This window comes from Crinia signifera, chromosome 7, assembly GCF_055691185.1.
Source record: "Crinia signifera chromosome 7, ASM5569118v1, whole genome shotgun sequence".
In the NCBI taxonomy this organism is placed as follows: Eukaryota; Metazoa; Chordata; class Amphibia; order Anura; family Myobatrachidae; genus Crinia; species Crinia signifera.
In genome coordinates, this window is record NC_139223.1 from 34,090,230 (window position 1) to 34,107,098 (window position 16,869).

The following is a 16,869-nucleotide window of genomic DNA, read 5'->3' on the forward strand; positions in this document are numbered from 1 at the left end:
CTACTAGTAAGGACTATACAAAAATCTCCACAACCAATAGTGTTTTCTAAGCACCCAATAGATTAATATATACTTTTACAGAAAAAAAGGAGCAGTTATTCATATATAAAATACATTTATTTTAAAAGTTCCATAAAAACAATTCCTTTAATACAGCTCCTTGTAGCTGGATTAGTTCATACAACGATATTTTTCCTTCACAATTTGTGGTAGTTTACCCAACGCGTTTCGTTTCAACAAGAAACTTTATCGGGGGGAAAAATAATAGATCTTATAATTGGTACATCTAATGTACATATGGAAAACAGAAAAATAGTGATCCTCCTCAGGATCTAGATTAAAGGCTTAAGCTTGGCTCATTCCTCCCAGTAGGGTCTTCAATACTATGGTTCGTAATTTGACAATGGACCCTTGTTCGCTCCTTTAATATGTGGGTCTTCAATTAGGACAAACCTTTATAGGGATAAATGAAGAGATTATTGGGACTTCTTAATTATGTAATGACCAATTTTTTGTTGTGAGGAGGAAAATTTCGCCTTAAAACATCATTCAGCAGAATTGTATTCGCCTATTCATGAAAAGGATTTTATACCCTCCAACTCCTCTGTTAGGAAAATAGTGTGTGTGCTCTCTGCTTGGTGTCCAGCCAACAACTCCAAGCCCAGAACATTTGTTGTTACTAGAATTAATCTGTTTCAAACCTTTTAGCTCTCTCTCAGTAGTTTAAACTATAATAGTTTTAGTCAACCAAAAAAAAAAACAGAACAAGTTCCATTTTTACATTTGAAGGCAAAGAGTTTAAAAATCAAGCACAGCGTGTCAGTTATTCCCTTTAAATCTTCATATAATGCTGCCATTGATGATAACCAGCCCAGTTCATTGCTTTCCTTTGAAAACTATGAGTCAGTTAGATCAATGATGCTTTAGGCTCCTGTGATTAAATAGCAAAACAGTAAGCTTGCTTTCTGTTAAGCCTAAAAACACTCCAGTTATTTAATGTATATTACATGTAATTCAATATACTGTATAATCACCAGTGGTGTGCTTATTTGCTCCATAAGCTCAGAGACTGACACTGTATGTATAATGGGGAAACAAAGGGGGGAGAGGATGTTTATTAGGTTAGGAATCACAATCAATTGTATAACTTAGTTTCCAATATTTATAGCCTTTTTGGCATTTGAATTAGTTGGCAAAGGTGAGACTAGATATCTTGCCTAACTATACAGGGTTAATTTTTTTAAATGAAAAGATTCTTATTTTCAATCAATATATTACTCTATCTATATTTGCACACAAAAAAATATAGTGATTATATTTACAATTTTTCATAATTCTTGCCTTTGGGTAGGTTTACGAGGATTTAATTATTCCAATCTTTTCACTACTATGTCCATTAAAGTGTTTATTCGGCTATATCTCCTAACAGACATGTTATTTCTTAAATTAAATATGCTAAAAAAAATCTATTATATTTCATTGTTTTATTTTTTCAACATCATTTTCATTTCCATCGTGAATTTGTAGTTAGATTCATTATATTCACTGCTATTTTTGGAAGTAAAGTAGAAAATTCTAGGGCCTGCATTTGCATAAACAGTATATACCCCTAGAAAGAAACAACTGCTGTACTTCACCCAAAAGCAATAAACTAAAACCTCGATCTCTAAATTTGATTACTAGGAAAGTGACACATTTTAAATTCATCTTGCAGCCACTGTTTCACAATACAATACAATGAACAGGATATTCTCTTTCATGTAATATTCCCTATGTGAGTGTATCTGAAGGAATTTGAGCAATTATTTATTTATTTGTTGCAGGAACTCCGTTGACTTATCAGAATGAAAAATCCAGAATCTTAACTGTCCTTTTTTTTTTTTTTATAGTCCATTATTATTTTTTGCACTAATATATATTTGAAAGCTTACTTGTTTACAAAATTTTTAGAGATCTGTTTTGTTTTTTTATTTGCAAATGAACTCTATAGACATTTCATTTATTTTTCAGGGCATTTTGTAACCAGAAATTATTCTTAATTTTTTTTTTTTTGATTGGAATTTTTAATATCTCTGCAGAGACCTTTCTACTAAAATTGCATCATTCACTACCTCCATATAGAATGTGTACTTAAATAAAACAAACTCATCTGCCATATTAAGATCCCAAATGCAAACATTTTTATCCCAAAGCAAATAAGCTAGAGACAAGGACTGCTTGAATAGATTTTACACTGTACTCTGTGCCACATCTTCAGTAAATAATGGAACCTGACAAATACTTTCCACATTTATGTAGACTTGATTCAGACTGGGCTGATCCCAGACTCTTGTTTTGGTTTCATGGCTGTTTTCTTAAATTAATATCAGCCTGGAAAACATAACCCTGAGCCCATGTGGTTGAATTAAATATTGTGATTACACTTTGGGTTTTTAAATGAATGCACAAACTTTTCCAGGAAAATGTATTATATATTTTATGAAAATAGAAGGTGTATCTGACAGGTAAACACATTAAAAAAAAAAAAATAAAAAAAAAAAAAGAACAGTAATAGCTCACAAAATCGAAAATAAAAAATAAACCATATGTTTTTGTTTGTTTACCGTGATGTCAATTATTTGCCTTAGTTTTGGGCAAAAGTTTTTAAACAAGAAACAAAAATGTGTGCGGTAGGTGAAATAAAAAAAATCTCGCAAAAAAGTTATATAAAATGAACCAATTTACACCACTAATGTAAATTATTTTACATATTTTTAGATCAAAAATTTTGAAATTGGAAAACAAAAGACATTTCACAAAGCCTAATATGGGAAATTAGCAGATTGTCTACCACTAATTACAATTATTCCACTTATATTTGTGGCAAAAATTCTTAAATGATTCCAACTTAAAAAAATCATATGACAAAGCCACAATAATTTTGATAAAAAGCCATTTTAATTTTCTTGAAGATAGCATATACAAAAGTTAGCTTTGCTTAATGAAAAAGAAAATCAGCAACATACAATACATAGAAATTGAATCTTTCACACCTCGAACAGAAAAATAGAATTTGCAGAAAAACAAGATATTTTGTTTAAATGAATGAACAGTAAAATCTGATCCATAGCACATTTTTTTTTAGAAAATCGTAAGAAACTTAGAAACAAAAAAATAATTTCTAAATTTTTTTTTTCAAATTTACAAAATGTTTGCAATATCTTTAAAAAAAGGCACGAGTTATCATAAAATAGAAATTATATGCTCAGCATACAATGATAGGGAACAATGGAACAGATGACAATAACGAAAAAATCTATGTATTTTTTTGACTCAACACCTAAGTTAAAATATAAAATATGGAAGAGGTTTTTAGTGTCTTATCTTGGTAGGAAGAGTCTGGTCCCTGGAAAATTACGTTAAACAGCTTTGTTATGAATCATTATAACAATTTTATTGGTATTAACAAATAATTACTGATTCAATATATACATTTATAAAAATGTATAACCAACCGGTTAATATTTTATATGTATGCTGGTCTGATGTAATTAAATAGCTTTCAGTCACCCTTTGCATTTTGTGTATTCGGCCTTTTTTTTTTTTTTTTATTAGCCTGTTCCAACCTATTCCCTTCATTTTCTCTTCTTAGTTGAATTGTTTGTCTCCCCATTATTGTACTTTACCAATGAGTAAAGTCCTTAGTCACTTATAATATATGGCACATAAATATATTTATATATATATATTTATATATTTAACAGATCTCAGAACTATACGAACATTAAAAAAAAAGTTAATTACAGCCAAACATTGCTTAAAAATCCACTGAAATAGACATTTTGTAGTCCAAGCCTGAGACACGATTAAGTGATAATGGTTAAACTGGGTTTTTCTTCAATCACGATGAACAGACAAATGCTGCAAAATCAATTGCTACAGTAAGTTTCATTAGGAACGGTTTTCCAAAATGTGTAATTCTGCTGGTGCATAAAATATTCAGAATTAAATAATGCTGCTGTATCAGTCGTAGAGATGAAGTAGCACATGGAGACTTTGACGGGTCAATCCAAAACTGGTACTCTACCCCATCGATTAGCCTTTACAATAAAACGGATTTTGTTAGAATTGGTCAGAGTACGTTCATAAGGTTTGGTCTGTATTTCAGATTGCAGTAAACTTCAAAACCTAATACACCTCCTAATTGCTCCCAGTGAATCTCTGTCCTTATTGGGTAGCTGGAGGTCCATCCTTCACTTTACGTCACGTCACAGTTCAAAAAGAAAAATAACTTTTTTTCAGCAAATTTTTGTTTCACAATTAGCTTTCTGGAAAAGTTTAAATGGAAATGATCTTTTTAACGTAAGAGAAATATTCTCAGCTTATCAGCAGGCACTTGTAAATGAAGCTGGCACTTGCGCCTTCCACCAGTACATTCAGTCTCTAGTGCACGTGTCTTGGAAGACTTAACAACAGCCAGCCATAACTGTAGAAGGAAAGTCCTCAGTTCCAAAAATGAAAATACATTTAAGGCCTTGTTAGGGTTGTGTAGACCGGCTGGTCCCAGTTGGAGGTGGGACTATGGGAAGGTGGAATGGACAAGCTATTGAGGATAGGTGTGGCATAGGGTCGGCGGGAGGAATGGAAATAAGGATATTGGTAGAGACTGGATGGATAACTGGAATAGGGATTGTAGTAATTGGAGCTGGGTAGGTCTGTGTAGTCACACTGAGAACTAGGAAAAGAGGTGGGTACTGTAGAACTAGGCACAGTTGTGGCACAAGCCTGGGCGCTGTAGGAGTTGAAGTCAGAATGTGGAGGTGATCCATGGGATTGGTCTCTATAATGACTGGGACTCAGCTGCTCTGTCTTAATATGAGGCCTCTGCTGGGCGGACTCAGAAGATGAGGATGAAGTTGGAGGACTCTTATGAGTCCAAACAGGAGCTTGTGTATTCCCCGCCGGGTGCGTATAGGGCGTTGCATAAGGTGGTGCTGTGGAATTCTGGCCATGGTCAGCTGCAATGGCTCCATGCCCATTGAGTGGCAAGTACTGGTCAAATTCATGAACGTCAAAAGCCTCAATGTTGTTGATGACTTCGCTGCTCAGTTCACTAATGTCCACATTGCTGAAGTCGATGTTCTGCCGACCACTGTCCATCATCCTCCGTCCTTCATGCTTCAGTTCTTGTTTCCCACCATGGTGTAGGTCAGTCTTGGGAGTAGTTGGAGGAGTTGGAGGTCCATGGTTTTGACCTAACAGCAGAAATAAAGGACAAATAAACATTTTAAATACATTTATTGTAACTTTATACAGAAAAGTTAGTAATAAGTGGGAATAACTATATTTCTACACATATTAAATAAGACTAACTTGCTATGTGCCATCGGTGGTTCTCAGATCCAGTCCTCAAATATCCCCAGCAGGTCATACTTTGAGGATTTATTTAATCATGCACAGGTGAATGTTTATCTATTTTACTGGGTCAGTAATGATCCCAACTGTCTCATTAAAACAGAAATCCTGAAAACATGACCTTTTGGTAAATGTTGAGGGCAGTGGTTGATAACCAAACAAACACTGGGAGAGGGATCTGTATCAATCCTTGGACAGAGTTAATGTACTGTACCACCCAATCAGTTAGTAACTGTTATTTCACAGGCTGTGTTTGAAAAATGAAAGGAGCTGATTGGCTGGCACTTCATCTCACTCTTAGCTTTAAAAATCTTCCCCCAAGCCTGATGCATACTGAACATTTGGACCTTTAAGGTTTATGTGACGCTTACACCAGTCTGACATGGACCAGACAGACAAAACACATGGCTGCGAACAGGAGTGGAAGTGCGTTTGTGACATTTGCCTGGTGAAAACTATGCGCGTTTGCATCTGTAATTGCACACAGCTTTCCCCAGGGGCATTTAGGAGAGGCCTGCGCAGATCTCCAGAATAAATGGCAGCCACTTTCACAGTGATTTTAATACTGCGTCTGCGCAAGACATACGGAAAATGTCAGCTGTTTGTCTTTGATTTCTACAGTGTTGCTGCTGCCGATGTCTAGTGTCCGTGTGGCTCCGAAACCCTGCCATCTGTTGGCAACAAGTGAAACTACATCTACTAGATTTCGAAGCATTAGCTTCGAGCAGGCTTACTAGTGTGTATATATATATATATATATTAAAGAAAAAGGTACCCAGACCGTGCTAACGTTTGCTAGTGGCAGCAACTCTGAGGGATCCTCTGTTAGACAGGAACCAAAGTAATAGAAATGAGATAGAAGGGAGTTCAGAGTGCGCCTCAAATTACAATCACAAATAATACTTCAATGAGTTACAATAAAATGTTTTTAAAAAAACAACTTTTATTCAAAAGTGTCTTCTGCAAGATGTCGGTAGAGGGCTACCGACATCTTGCAGAAGACACTTTTGAATAAAAGTTGTTTTTTTAAAAACATTTTATTGTAACTCATTGAAGTATTATTTGTGATTGTAATTTGAGGCGCACTCTGAACTCCCTTCTATCTCATATATATATATATATATATATATATATATATATATATATATATATATATATATATATATATATATAATTTATTTAAATTACTTCTTCAAATTATTTGTTATATACATTTAATTCAGTCTATTAAAAAACAGCGATTAGAAGCATCCCAGAGATGCTGGTGAAGCGATAAAGTGGCTTGTACATTATCACTGGCCAATCAGCCCCTAACTACCACATTACAGCCTGGGTTAAAAAATGACAGTTATGATCTGATTGGCCTGTGATAAAGTACAAGCCACTTTATCACTTCACCAAGTTTAATAAATCTGCCCCTGGGTTTGAAAAATGGCAGTTATGAGCTAATTGACCGGTGATAAATTACAAGGCACTTTATCACTCCACCAGGCTTAATAAATCTGCCCCAGACTTTCCCGGAAAGTGTTGGCTCCTGGGTTTGCTGCTGAGCAATAATATTTTAGGCCAGTAACAGCTGCTGCCGTTGGTCACCGCATTACACTGGAAATGGGCTGTATGATTACTTTGTAAGGGGCACACAATTAAATAAACGTTTCCGCCTTATTTGTGTGTTATTAGTAAAACCGACAAACACGTTCAATCGGAACAGACTGACGGTCACCAGCACAGGGAATGTAGGAGGAGCAATAAAACACCAATCAGAGGCCTGATATCTGGAGAAGGTGCGTAGATTGATGGATCATTATATGGTGTACGCATCATTTGCATGTTTGGGGAGTCAGATCATAACGGAAGTGAGGAGAACAAGCGGAGTTGCCCCTAACAGCCAATCAGAACTTACATATCATGACATAATCTGATTGGTTATCTGGTTATCCTCGACAAAAGCAATATTACATTATTTATTGTGATCTCCATGTGTTTATTCTCCTGTATCCCACACTCCCTGCTCCATCATGTTTCCGGGAATACTAGTGGTGGTTAGTACTTAGTAAATAAGAATTTGGAATAATAATTTTAATAAAAAAATAGGAAAAAGCTAAATATAATTATAGACACCTTTTACAGACACAGACAAAGAGCCGGGACCCTTACCTGCGTGCTCTCCATGAAGATGGCCATCTGCCATCACTCCCAGTGCAGATTCCGACTTATACATCTGAGAACCGGGGTGATGCCCCAGCTCAGCCCCCGAGTCTGAGTCGCTGTGCCCGGCTTTCACGCTCTTCCTTCTGCGTGGCTGGTACTTGTAGTCAGGGTGATCCTTCTTGTGCTGCACACGGAGCCTTTCGGCCTCCTCAACGAAAGGGCGCTTCTCGTTTTCACTCAGCAAACTGATGGTAGGGGAGAGAGAGAGAAGTTCCATGAATGAACTGAAAGATAACGGACTGATTTATCTTTAAGCAGAGTCTAAAGGGTACATGTATTAAAGCTTCTAAAAAATGTCAAGCAGTGATGTTGCCCATATCAACCAATCAGATAGTGCCTAACATTTGTCTGTTGTATCCTAGAAAAAAATGAAAGACAGCATCTGATTGGTTGCTTTGACCAACCGCTCCAGTGTATCCCTAACCAAGACTTGATGCACCTCCCTTATTGCTGAGATGCCCGATATTCAGACACTTCCTTGCCTGCTAGGAATAGACCCCTATTTACTGTGTCATTAATCCGATATAATAAGTAGATTCACAGATTCAAACTGTTCCCTCGACCTACCAAGAGTGCTGCAATAATACATAACATTTTTTAAACATTTATATAATGGGATTTAGAGGTATCAAACTATTCCAACAGATAGTATGCTGGGAACGGGACACAGATAACCGGCCTTCCCAGACGCCATCTCTGGTAATTATAATTCGATGTACGTATTAGAATTCCGCACAGGAAGTCCACATTACAATCTATCTAGTACAAAAGACAAGGGCAATACTCTTGTAGGAATTTGCAGAATCTACTCTCATTTCCACTGTTCCAAAATTCCAACTTGTGCCCGAGCTGCGTGGAATTTGAATGTTCCCCATAAGTTTTGCCTCCCTGTACTGTTCCATTGTACGGCGCTGAAAAACACTTGTGGTGCCTTACAATAAAATAATAATAATGTTAGCGTGTGGTCTTTGTAGGTTCTTTAGTTTCCCCCCCACACACCAAAGACATACAGTCAGTTTGATTGGCTTCTGATAACATCAACCCCATTGTGAATTTCCATGTTGTAGGGAATATGGAGTGTAAAATGCAACGCAATGTGTAGATGCTATTAATTTCTAGTGGTAATCCCCCCCCCCCCCCCATCCCCCACCACCACCACCACACACAAAAAAAAAGATCCACTTCCTTGTTTTATTTAGTCTGATTGGGTAGATGGTCACGATTACAGGAGTTAGCACATGCACCCATCAATTGGGAGCAAATGCACCTAAACGCATACATATACATCCAAATGCATGAGTTATTCCTATTACCCTATAAACGTGTAAAATAGCTTCACTTTAACTTAAAAATGCAACTGGTGCGGGTCTATTGTGTAGCGGCAGGGAAAAAACTCCGAGGATGAGGGGGTAAAAAATGTTTGTTTTATGCTCATATGGTTTTGGGGGATTTTGTCTTATAAAGATTGTTTTGTTTTTGCTTTTAGCGCAATTTTGTACTCCCAATATGGATATAAGTAAGACTTAGCACATTAATAAATGCTTAAAGGGTCACGCGTAAACATTACATATAACTTCTGGTCCAAAACCATTTTTGTTTTGTAAATAGGGATTCAAAAAATGAGTGGTGATTGGCTGATACTCTGCTATTTCCAACTGGGAGGAAACGGTTAATTTCCGCAGTGACAACTTTATTTAAAACCACAGCAAATACTGTTATTCTGAATATGCGCATCCATTAAACACTCGCCTGCGTAATATAAGTAGCGTCGATTTTGCAGGAAATGATGCAAAGTGCACCGTGAATTTTATAATTGCAAAAAATTAAGTTCCGGTAGAAATTATTAATACTGAATTGAATTAAAGGCTACCCTCAGGCATATGACCTGGAGTGATAAGTGTATAATTAACTTGAAAAGAACTGTACAACAGGTAATGGGCGCGTTAGGAAAATATGCAAGCAATTAGGAGAAAACTTGGATATTATTTTTTTCTATTTAACATGAATTAGTTTAAAATATATATATATATATAAGCAGTAGGAATGGACTATTTCTAAGTAACAGCATTGAAAGACCTATCGATTGACAATTATCAAAAAATGCCTCTGACAAATGAATGTGACATAATTATTCTTACTTGTTTGAAATGCTTATTGACTAACTTTCATTCTTTGCTATACAGAAACGCGAGCGGGAATTATACACGTTAAAGTAATAGATCATTGGAAAGGACTAACCGTCCCGTTTTATTCTAACCCACCAGCTGAGATCCTGCATCACTGTGGCCTTAACCCTTTGAGTGCCAAGTGAATTTGTCAAAATAGGTGTGAAAATTGCCAAGAAACCCTCTCTATTTGTTGTGCTGACCTGTAATGTTTACCTTATACAGGAAATATAATTTTTTTTTTATTTTTTTTTAACACATTTGTTTTATTTGAATTTATATAACAAACGTGAGCGACGCTGACATTTTTAGCCGATATTTGGACCATCTTTCACAGAGATGTTGGCATTTAAAGGGTTAATGCCATCCAGGAGCACAAGGGTTAACTCCTACTCAAAAGCGAATAATTGAATCCTCCCAAATCAAGTACAGAATAAAAAAATAAAAAAAAAGTGTTTACCTATCATTTCAACTAAGCACTTCTTCTCTGTAAATTGACTAAATATTGATGTTGGATCTTAAAAGGCTTCCGAAAAAAAAATAATGTTGCTTTTTGTGAGATATTAACCTCTATCTTGCCGGCGGAGAATTATCATTTGTGCATCTGTGGCGCAATTCAAAACACCGCAATAACAACACTCATAAGCCCTGGTTATTATAATGAGCTTCTGTAAATCTAATGTGTATTGTAAATTCCATATTATATAACACACGCCTAAGTGATCCGCCCTCCTCTCAGTGGTAAAACGGTTTTGTTCTGTGAAAGCTCGCAATGTACTGCGCAAGTGCGCATCTATCTAAAAGACTGGATCGAAGTCTACGTGTACCTGTATTTACAAAGGGTACAGAAAATATCAACTGGACCAATGCTTTTTTTTTATCTCTCTCGCCCTTGCTACACAGCCACATCCATCCATCCATGTGCGGATACATTGCGAAAAATCCCTGTATCCGACATGAGTCCTGATGCATTTTCATCACGGCCCAAATAAGTCACTGTTGGGTACTAAAGTTTAGTATGAATTACAAAACTCTCAAGATGAAATAACCAATAGTGGAAACCTAATAAATTTCTGATACCGACTCGATAGTACCCATGCGGCATTTGGGTTTCTGTTCTATACAGTAAAGTACTGACATTACTACACTCCATATAATCTTCCTTTACGCCAGGACGAGTCCATAGGTATCTCTCCAGATGCTGTGGAACTACAAATTCCAGCATGCACTCCCTACTTCAGGTGGAATTTGAGGATGACATGGAGAATACCGTCTTTACGTTACATGGCTACTTCACGGTCTCCTGTTAGGCGGAAAGAATAAAGTTCTGCACCGATTAGGAGAATCTGGCAGCATTACCGCCGCCTTGTCATCCCGAGCTTAAATGGTTGCATATGTGACTGGCGGAGTATAATTCATTCTCACACATGTCAGTAGGTGAAGTTTGTTCAATATGAGACTGGGGAAGGCACAGTAAGTGCGAGGAGATGACATACTGTGTGAGGGCATCTGGTAATTACTGTGCAAACCTGACCTGGGGACATTAATCATGTAACTCACGACTCACTCAAGCAGGCAGGCAATCACTGAGAAGACAAGTCTCCCTAATCACATACATGATCATATATTACACGTTTCACATTGAGCCCACTGCAGGGGTGTTATCTGCAAGAATTCAATAATTGTCCTTTATGGTGTGCTCCAGCTATGTGCACACAAGCAGCACTAAAGTCTGCAGTAATGTTTCAGGTGACAGCAGAGGGCAGGGATTGTTTGGACCATGGATGAGCACACAACTGGGGTGAACCCAGCTAATATAACTGGTTCTACCACCTACCTACCGATGGGCACAGCATACACAGTTACGGAACTACGTGTGTTTAAGTCAACAGATAATTCATTAGACACAAAAGGTGCATCACAGAAAGCATTGGTTCTCAATCTGGGGGTACTGGAACCATTTATTTTATCTTTGTAATGGTGGCGGTGGATGGGTGGGGGGCAGATTTGGGTGTTGCGGCCATCCATATCAGAGATATATATATATATATATACATACACACACATTTAGGGGGGAATTCAAGTATGGGTGAATGGATTCACCCAGCCAACTTAGTGCAGCTCCAACTCCTAATGCTGGGTGAAGGGTGCCATTGATGGCATTTAAATGTGGGTCACTCCCTTCGCCCACCAATTAACCTCCCCCCCCTTTGAGACAGCAGTATCATTGGGACATCTAGCCCCATGGATTGTAGTACCTTATATAACTGCTTTCATGTATTTAAAGGCATCTAAACATGTTTTATAATGAGGGTACACACGGTGAGATATGCACTATTTTTCTATTTGATTTTGCTTATAGAAGCAAAATCGAATATAAAATCGAATGGGAATCGATTGGTTTTTCTACATTCGATGCAGGTTCAATCCCAATGCGCGCTCCCATGTAGTGTAAATCGAATAGAAAAAGTCTTGGCAGGCAAGACAACATAGTACAGATCTGTACTATATAGTCAAATCGAATACGGGATTGAATTGCAAGCAAAATCGCACTGTGTGTACCCACTATAAGAGCATATATACTCAATACAAATGTATTGCTTTGCAAATGTTGGGGGTACAAAATAAAAAAGACAAAAGGGGTGCCAAGGGTACCCCAGTGCGAAATGACTGAAAGCATTGGCATAAATGGGGGGCAAATGCAACAGACACAGGCTATTTGTGGAACAGGGGTATTATACTCACCGCCAGAGTTTGCCCAGGGTCTTACTGAGCTCCGCGTTATGTAAGTGGGGGTACTGGTCTGCCAGCTTCCTCCGGGCCGCCTGTGCCCATACCATAAACGCGTTCATAGGGCGCTTGACATGCGGCTTGGCTTTCAGGGAGCCAGATCCCCGGACGGGCATGGGCACCAGGCTCCAGTCGTAGCCTTTCAGCACCTGGGACACCGCCTCCCGGATACAGGCTGGGAAGCGCTCGTCCAGGGGTCCCTCAGGGTCGCTCTTGGACAGCGGGGAGATGCCGGAGCCTCTGTGGGATCCTCGCCCCTCTGAGCCGGCCGGGGACAGCGGAGAGTCCGAGTCGGAGTCCGAAACGTGGGACATGGAGCTGGCGGTGCCCGCTGGGCTGCAGGGAGCCTCGGGAGCCGGGTCCTGCTCGGAGCTCATGTTCAGCATCTGGGAGCCGGGCAGGGGGCTCTGGCTGCGGGGACAGCGGTGCGGCAGGGAGCCCGGGCACAGCACCACTTCCTATGCTGGGTACAGCGCAATCCAAGGACTGAGTGCCACCTCCAGCGGGCAGAGGGCTCAGCAAGTCGGTGATACTGGCGGAGGGGCAGCGGACATATGATAGCAGTCGGAGTGAGGAGGTGGCTGTGAAGGCAGATCAGCAGCATCGGGATCCCAAACACCCGGCAACTCCTGTGCTGCAGTCTCTGTGCTCTCCCTCCCCGGCGTGCAGGTCCTTTAATAAGTCATCCGCAGCAGTCCCGCCCCGCACTCCCCATTGGCTGCCAGGGCAGGGGGCTGCCTGCTCCTACACTGACACCTATCACTCTCCCCCTATGTACAGTATTTTCCCACGTGTGTGTGTGTGTGTGTGTGTGTGTCATGTCGATCTATCTATCAATCTATCTATCTATCTATCTGTCTGTCTGTCTGTCTGTCTGTCTCATATCTACGTACCTCATATCTATCTATCTATCTATCTATCTATCTATCTATCTATCTATCTATCTATCTATCTATATCTATTTATTGATCTGTATTTATCTATATATATATCTATCTATCTCTCTCATATCTACCTACCTCATACCTACAGTATCTATCTATCTATCTATCTATCTATCTATCTATCTATCTATCTGTCTGTCTGTCTTTCTATCTATTTATATCTATTTATTGATCTGTATCTAACTATCTCACATCTATCTACCTAATACCTACCTATCTATTGATCTGTATCTATCTATATCTATCTGTCTATATTTATCTATCCATATCTATCTATCTGTATCTATCTATATCTATCTGTCTATATTTATCTATCCATCTATATCGCACATCTATTTATAGCTATTGATCTGTATCTATCTATATCTATCTGTCTATCTATATGTACCTATCCATCTATATCCCATATCTATCTACCCTAGTATGTGTAGCATGGTATGTCACATAGTAATAGCCGTCTGCTGTAGATTATAGAGCAGTACATTTTTTGTCAAATTAGAAGTTTAGAATGTGGGATGAACTTTTAGAGAAATATGGCAATGTGTATGTGCGACTGCTACAACCACTACTTTGAATGACATGTGGAAGTTACTGCAAGCACAGTATACATCAGGTTTTTGAGGCCGGTGCATACATTGGACCTAATTCAGACCTGATAGCACAGCTGGGAATTAGCAGTCCGGGCAATCATTGATAGACTGCTCATGCTTTAGGCCCACAGTACTCACACGCGGGACCATCCTGCAATAAAGTCCTGCTACCTTTTTGATCGCTGGCCTATGCAAGTTCGTTGACATGAAGCCGGCATTTGTGGGTGGTAACGGGATGTTTTGTGGGGGTGTCAGGGAAAACACGGGGGTGTCAGGGAAAACACGGGCGTGTCCAGGAGTTTCGGTGGTAGCCGTGTGACGCCAGCTCCGGCCCCCCCGATCAGCCTGTTTCAATCACATCCCCCTAATAAGACTGCACACAGTGAGAAAATCATTAGACGGTGAGTGCGGTGCGAATTTGCAGCTAATCGCCAATCCTGCTATTTTTCGCACGCCGCGCTGAGCAATTCGCAGGCTTACACGGGGTAGGATGTCACTGTGGCAAAGTGGCGTATACCTGATCACAGGGCTCCAAAAATGAGCAGCCAATGTCTGAATTAGGCCCATTTGCCGCAATTTGTGCGCAATAGATCATACTCTGTACATTTACCAAATATACGTGTTTTTTGCCGTACTTGAATAAATATGTTAAAAACAGCATATTTCACTCCATGATGGCAGGAACTTTCTTACACAGAGCTGTTTGCATATAACTATGGTTTTCTTACCACTGCAAATGAATGTGTCGATTTCTTTCCTTCCCCAATGTAGTGTGTGGTTTAATAAAATGTGATTTTATTACTAGCAGTTTTGTGTTTATTTGTTATTAAACATTTACTGCAGTGCTCATGTTAGATCGCCATTTAATATTGGCATTACCAGACTGGCTACCAATATCACTGTTTATAATATGCTCATTACAAGACGTATGCTACTAGGAGGGGGGGGTCTTATTTAATTAGCAAAAATGATCATCACTTATGCTGCTTTCAGACCGCAATACTGGCTTTGACCAGGTATTTTAAAACATTTCTAAAAACAGGTCTGCCAGCTAAAACCCCTTTCACACAACACGTCTTTAAACTGTATTTCAATGCAGTTTTTGTCCCTTCACAACACTGAACCCGTTTTAACCCATAAAAAACAATGGATGAAAAAAAACGGGTCTGAAACGGGTATTATTACCGTATAGAAATACCAGTTCAATAGAACCGGTAAATTCACTCTGCACCTTTCAGACTGCAAAAATTACCGTTTTAAAACGGCAAAAAAATGGCAAAATAAGGAGTAAAAAGTGCGGTCTGAAAGGGGCATTAGGGTTTTTCCTGCAGCTAAATGAAATCGGGGGTAGACGAAAAGAGAAGCACTCAGTGTGATACTTTGATGGATGTTGTTCCAGCAAAAGGCACCACTACTTGCTGACTTTTCTCTCCTGTAAGTGTGAAAATGCCACTTGTATATTTTTGTGCACATGGACTTGTTAGATGCGGGATATACTGTAATTCTGCACTGTTTGCTATACAAAAGTCCCATCCGCTAGACTAGAACTTTCCTGCATGAGCCCTGCAGCCTAGGAAAGCAAGTCTGCCATTAACCCTTCCCACACATCTGGCAGATAGCATATAGTGGTGGTGGGGGGAGGGGGGGAATAGGGGTATATATCGACTGTCTGATATATGGGGCTGGCCAGTGAGTGAGTTATATGGGCGATTATAATGTTAGTTTTTGCAGCAGTTTTCTCCAACATGTATAATTTATGCAGAGCTCCGCCTCCAAGGGGGCAACAGGTGCGACCCTGTAAATCAGGAGTTTGCTGTATAATAAATGGGCAAGAACAACACCCTAATAATAGTTACCCTCATTAATGAGTTTGTCTGCAAACAGAAGTGCAATGAAAAGTCACCAACCGTGGTGTACAGAGCTGTAATGCTGACACAATGCCGACATAATGCTGACACACGCTGAATAAATGCTATATGTTAGGGTGAAATGAAAAAGAAAACTATTAGCATTTTCACCCATAACATTAAGACCCTTACTTTTCTTTGCCCAAGAACCTTCCCATTTTCGACGCTTGTGTCGAACTTCCAACCCTGTCAACCTATTTCAGGTGTCGACCTAAGCTTTGTCGACTTTCAGTGGTCAATCTATTGCATGTCAACCCATACTCGAGCCAAGTGACACAATTATCTTCTCTGATTAACCCTTTCAGGCTCAACAGCCCTTGCTCTAGTAGAAAATCCGATGGTGAGCCGTTTAAATTAAGAACATTAACATTGTTCAACAATGTACTGTAGACCATTTTTGTATAAAAAAAAACAATAAAAAAAATTACAATTAATTTCAATGTTTAAACTGTTTGAATTGCAAAAAAAAATATTTGGACTGCAAAGGGTTAAACCAATCTCGCACATTTTTGCACTGCTCTCTACAGTTGCTTAATGGCATGAGCTATTTATCAAGCATAAAAATGTTATACATTCTCAGTTCAAGATTATATAACGCCGTCTCACGATGGCATTATGGGCCTTATTCTAGTTCACTCTTTCTGACAAAATCCTTCTTAGATGGACAAAACCATGTGCACTGCAGGTGGGGCAGATGTTACTTGTGTAGAGAGAATTAGATTTGGGTGGGGTTTTACTTCAAAGTGAGATCTACAGTATATTGCAGTGCAAAAATAAAGCAGCCAGTATTTACCCTGCACAGAAACAAAATAACTCACCCAAATCTAATTCTCTCTGCACATTTTACATCTGCCCCCCTGCAGTGCAG

The 16,869-nt window shown here is 38.9% G+C and overlaps 1 protein-coding gene across 1 annotated transcript; it reads right to left on the reverse strand.

Annotated features, from left to right (window-relative positions):
• Positions 1 to 3,021: 3,021 nt before the first annotated feature.
• Positions 3,022 to 13,225, reverse strand: SOX8 (SRY-box transcription factor 8). Its single transcript, XM_083152786.1, has 3 exons — positions 12,516 to 13,225; positions 7,552 to 7,790; positions 3,022 to 5,234 (listed from the first exon to the last, which is right to left on the reverse strand). Exons 1-3 carry the CDS (start codon positions 12,944 to 12,946, stop codon positions 4,507 to 4,509), a joined length of 1,398 nt encoding a protein of 465 aa, XP_083008912.1. The 5' UTR covers positions 12,947 to 13,225; the 3' UTR covers positions 3,022 to 4,506.
• Positions 13,226 to 16,869: the final 3,644 nt, after the last annotated feature.

Coding starts and splice junctions, on each gene's coding strand:
- SOX8 (XM_083152786.1), bottom strand. CDS start 12,946: ATGCTGAACATGAGCTCCGAGCAGGACCCGGCTCCCGAGGCTCCCTGC. Junction 7,791..12,515: donor ACCCTGGGCAAACTCTGGCG/GTGAGTATAATA, acceptor CCCTACCATCAG/TTTGCTGAGTGAAAACGAGA. Junction 5,235..7,551: donor TCTTCATGGAGAGCACGCAG/GTAAGGGTCCCG, acceptor TTCTGCTGTTAG/GTCAAAACCATGGACCTCCA.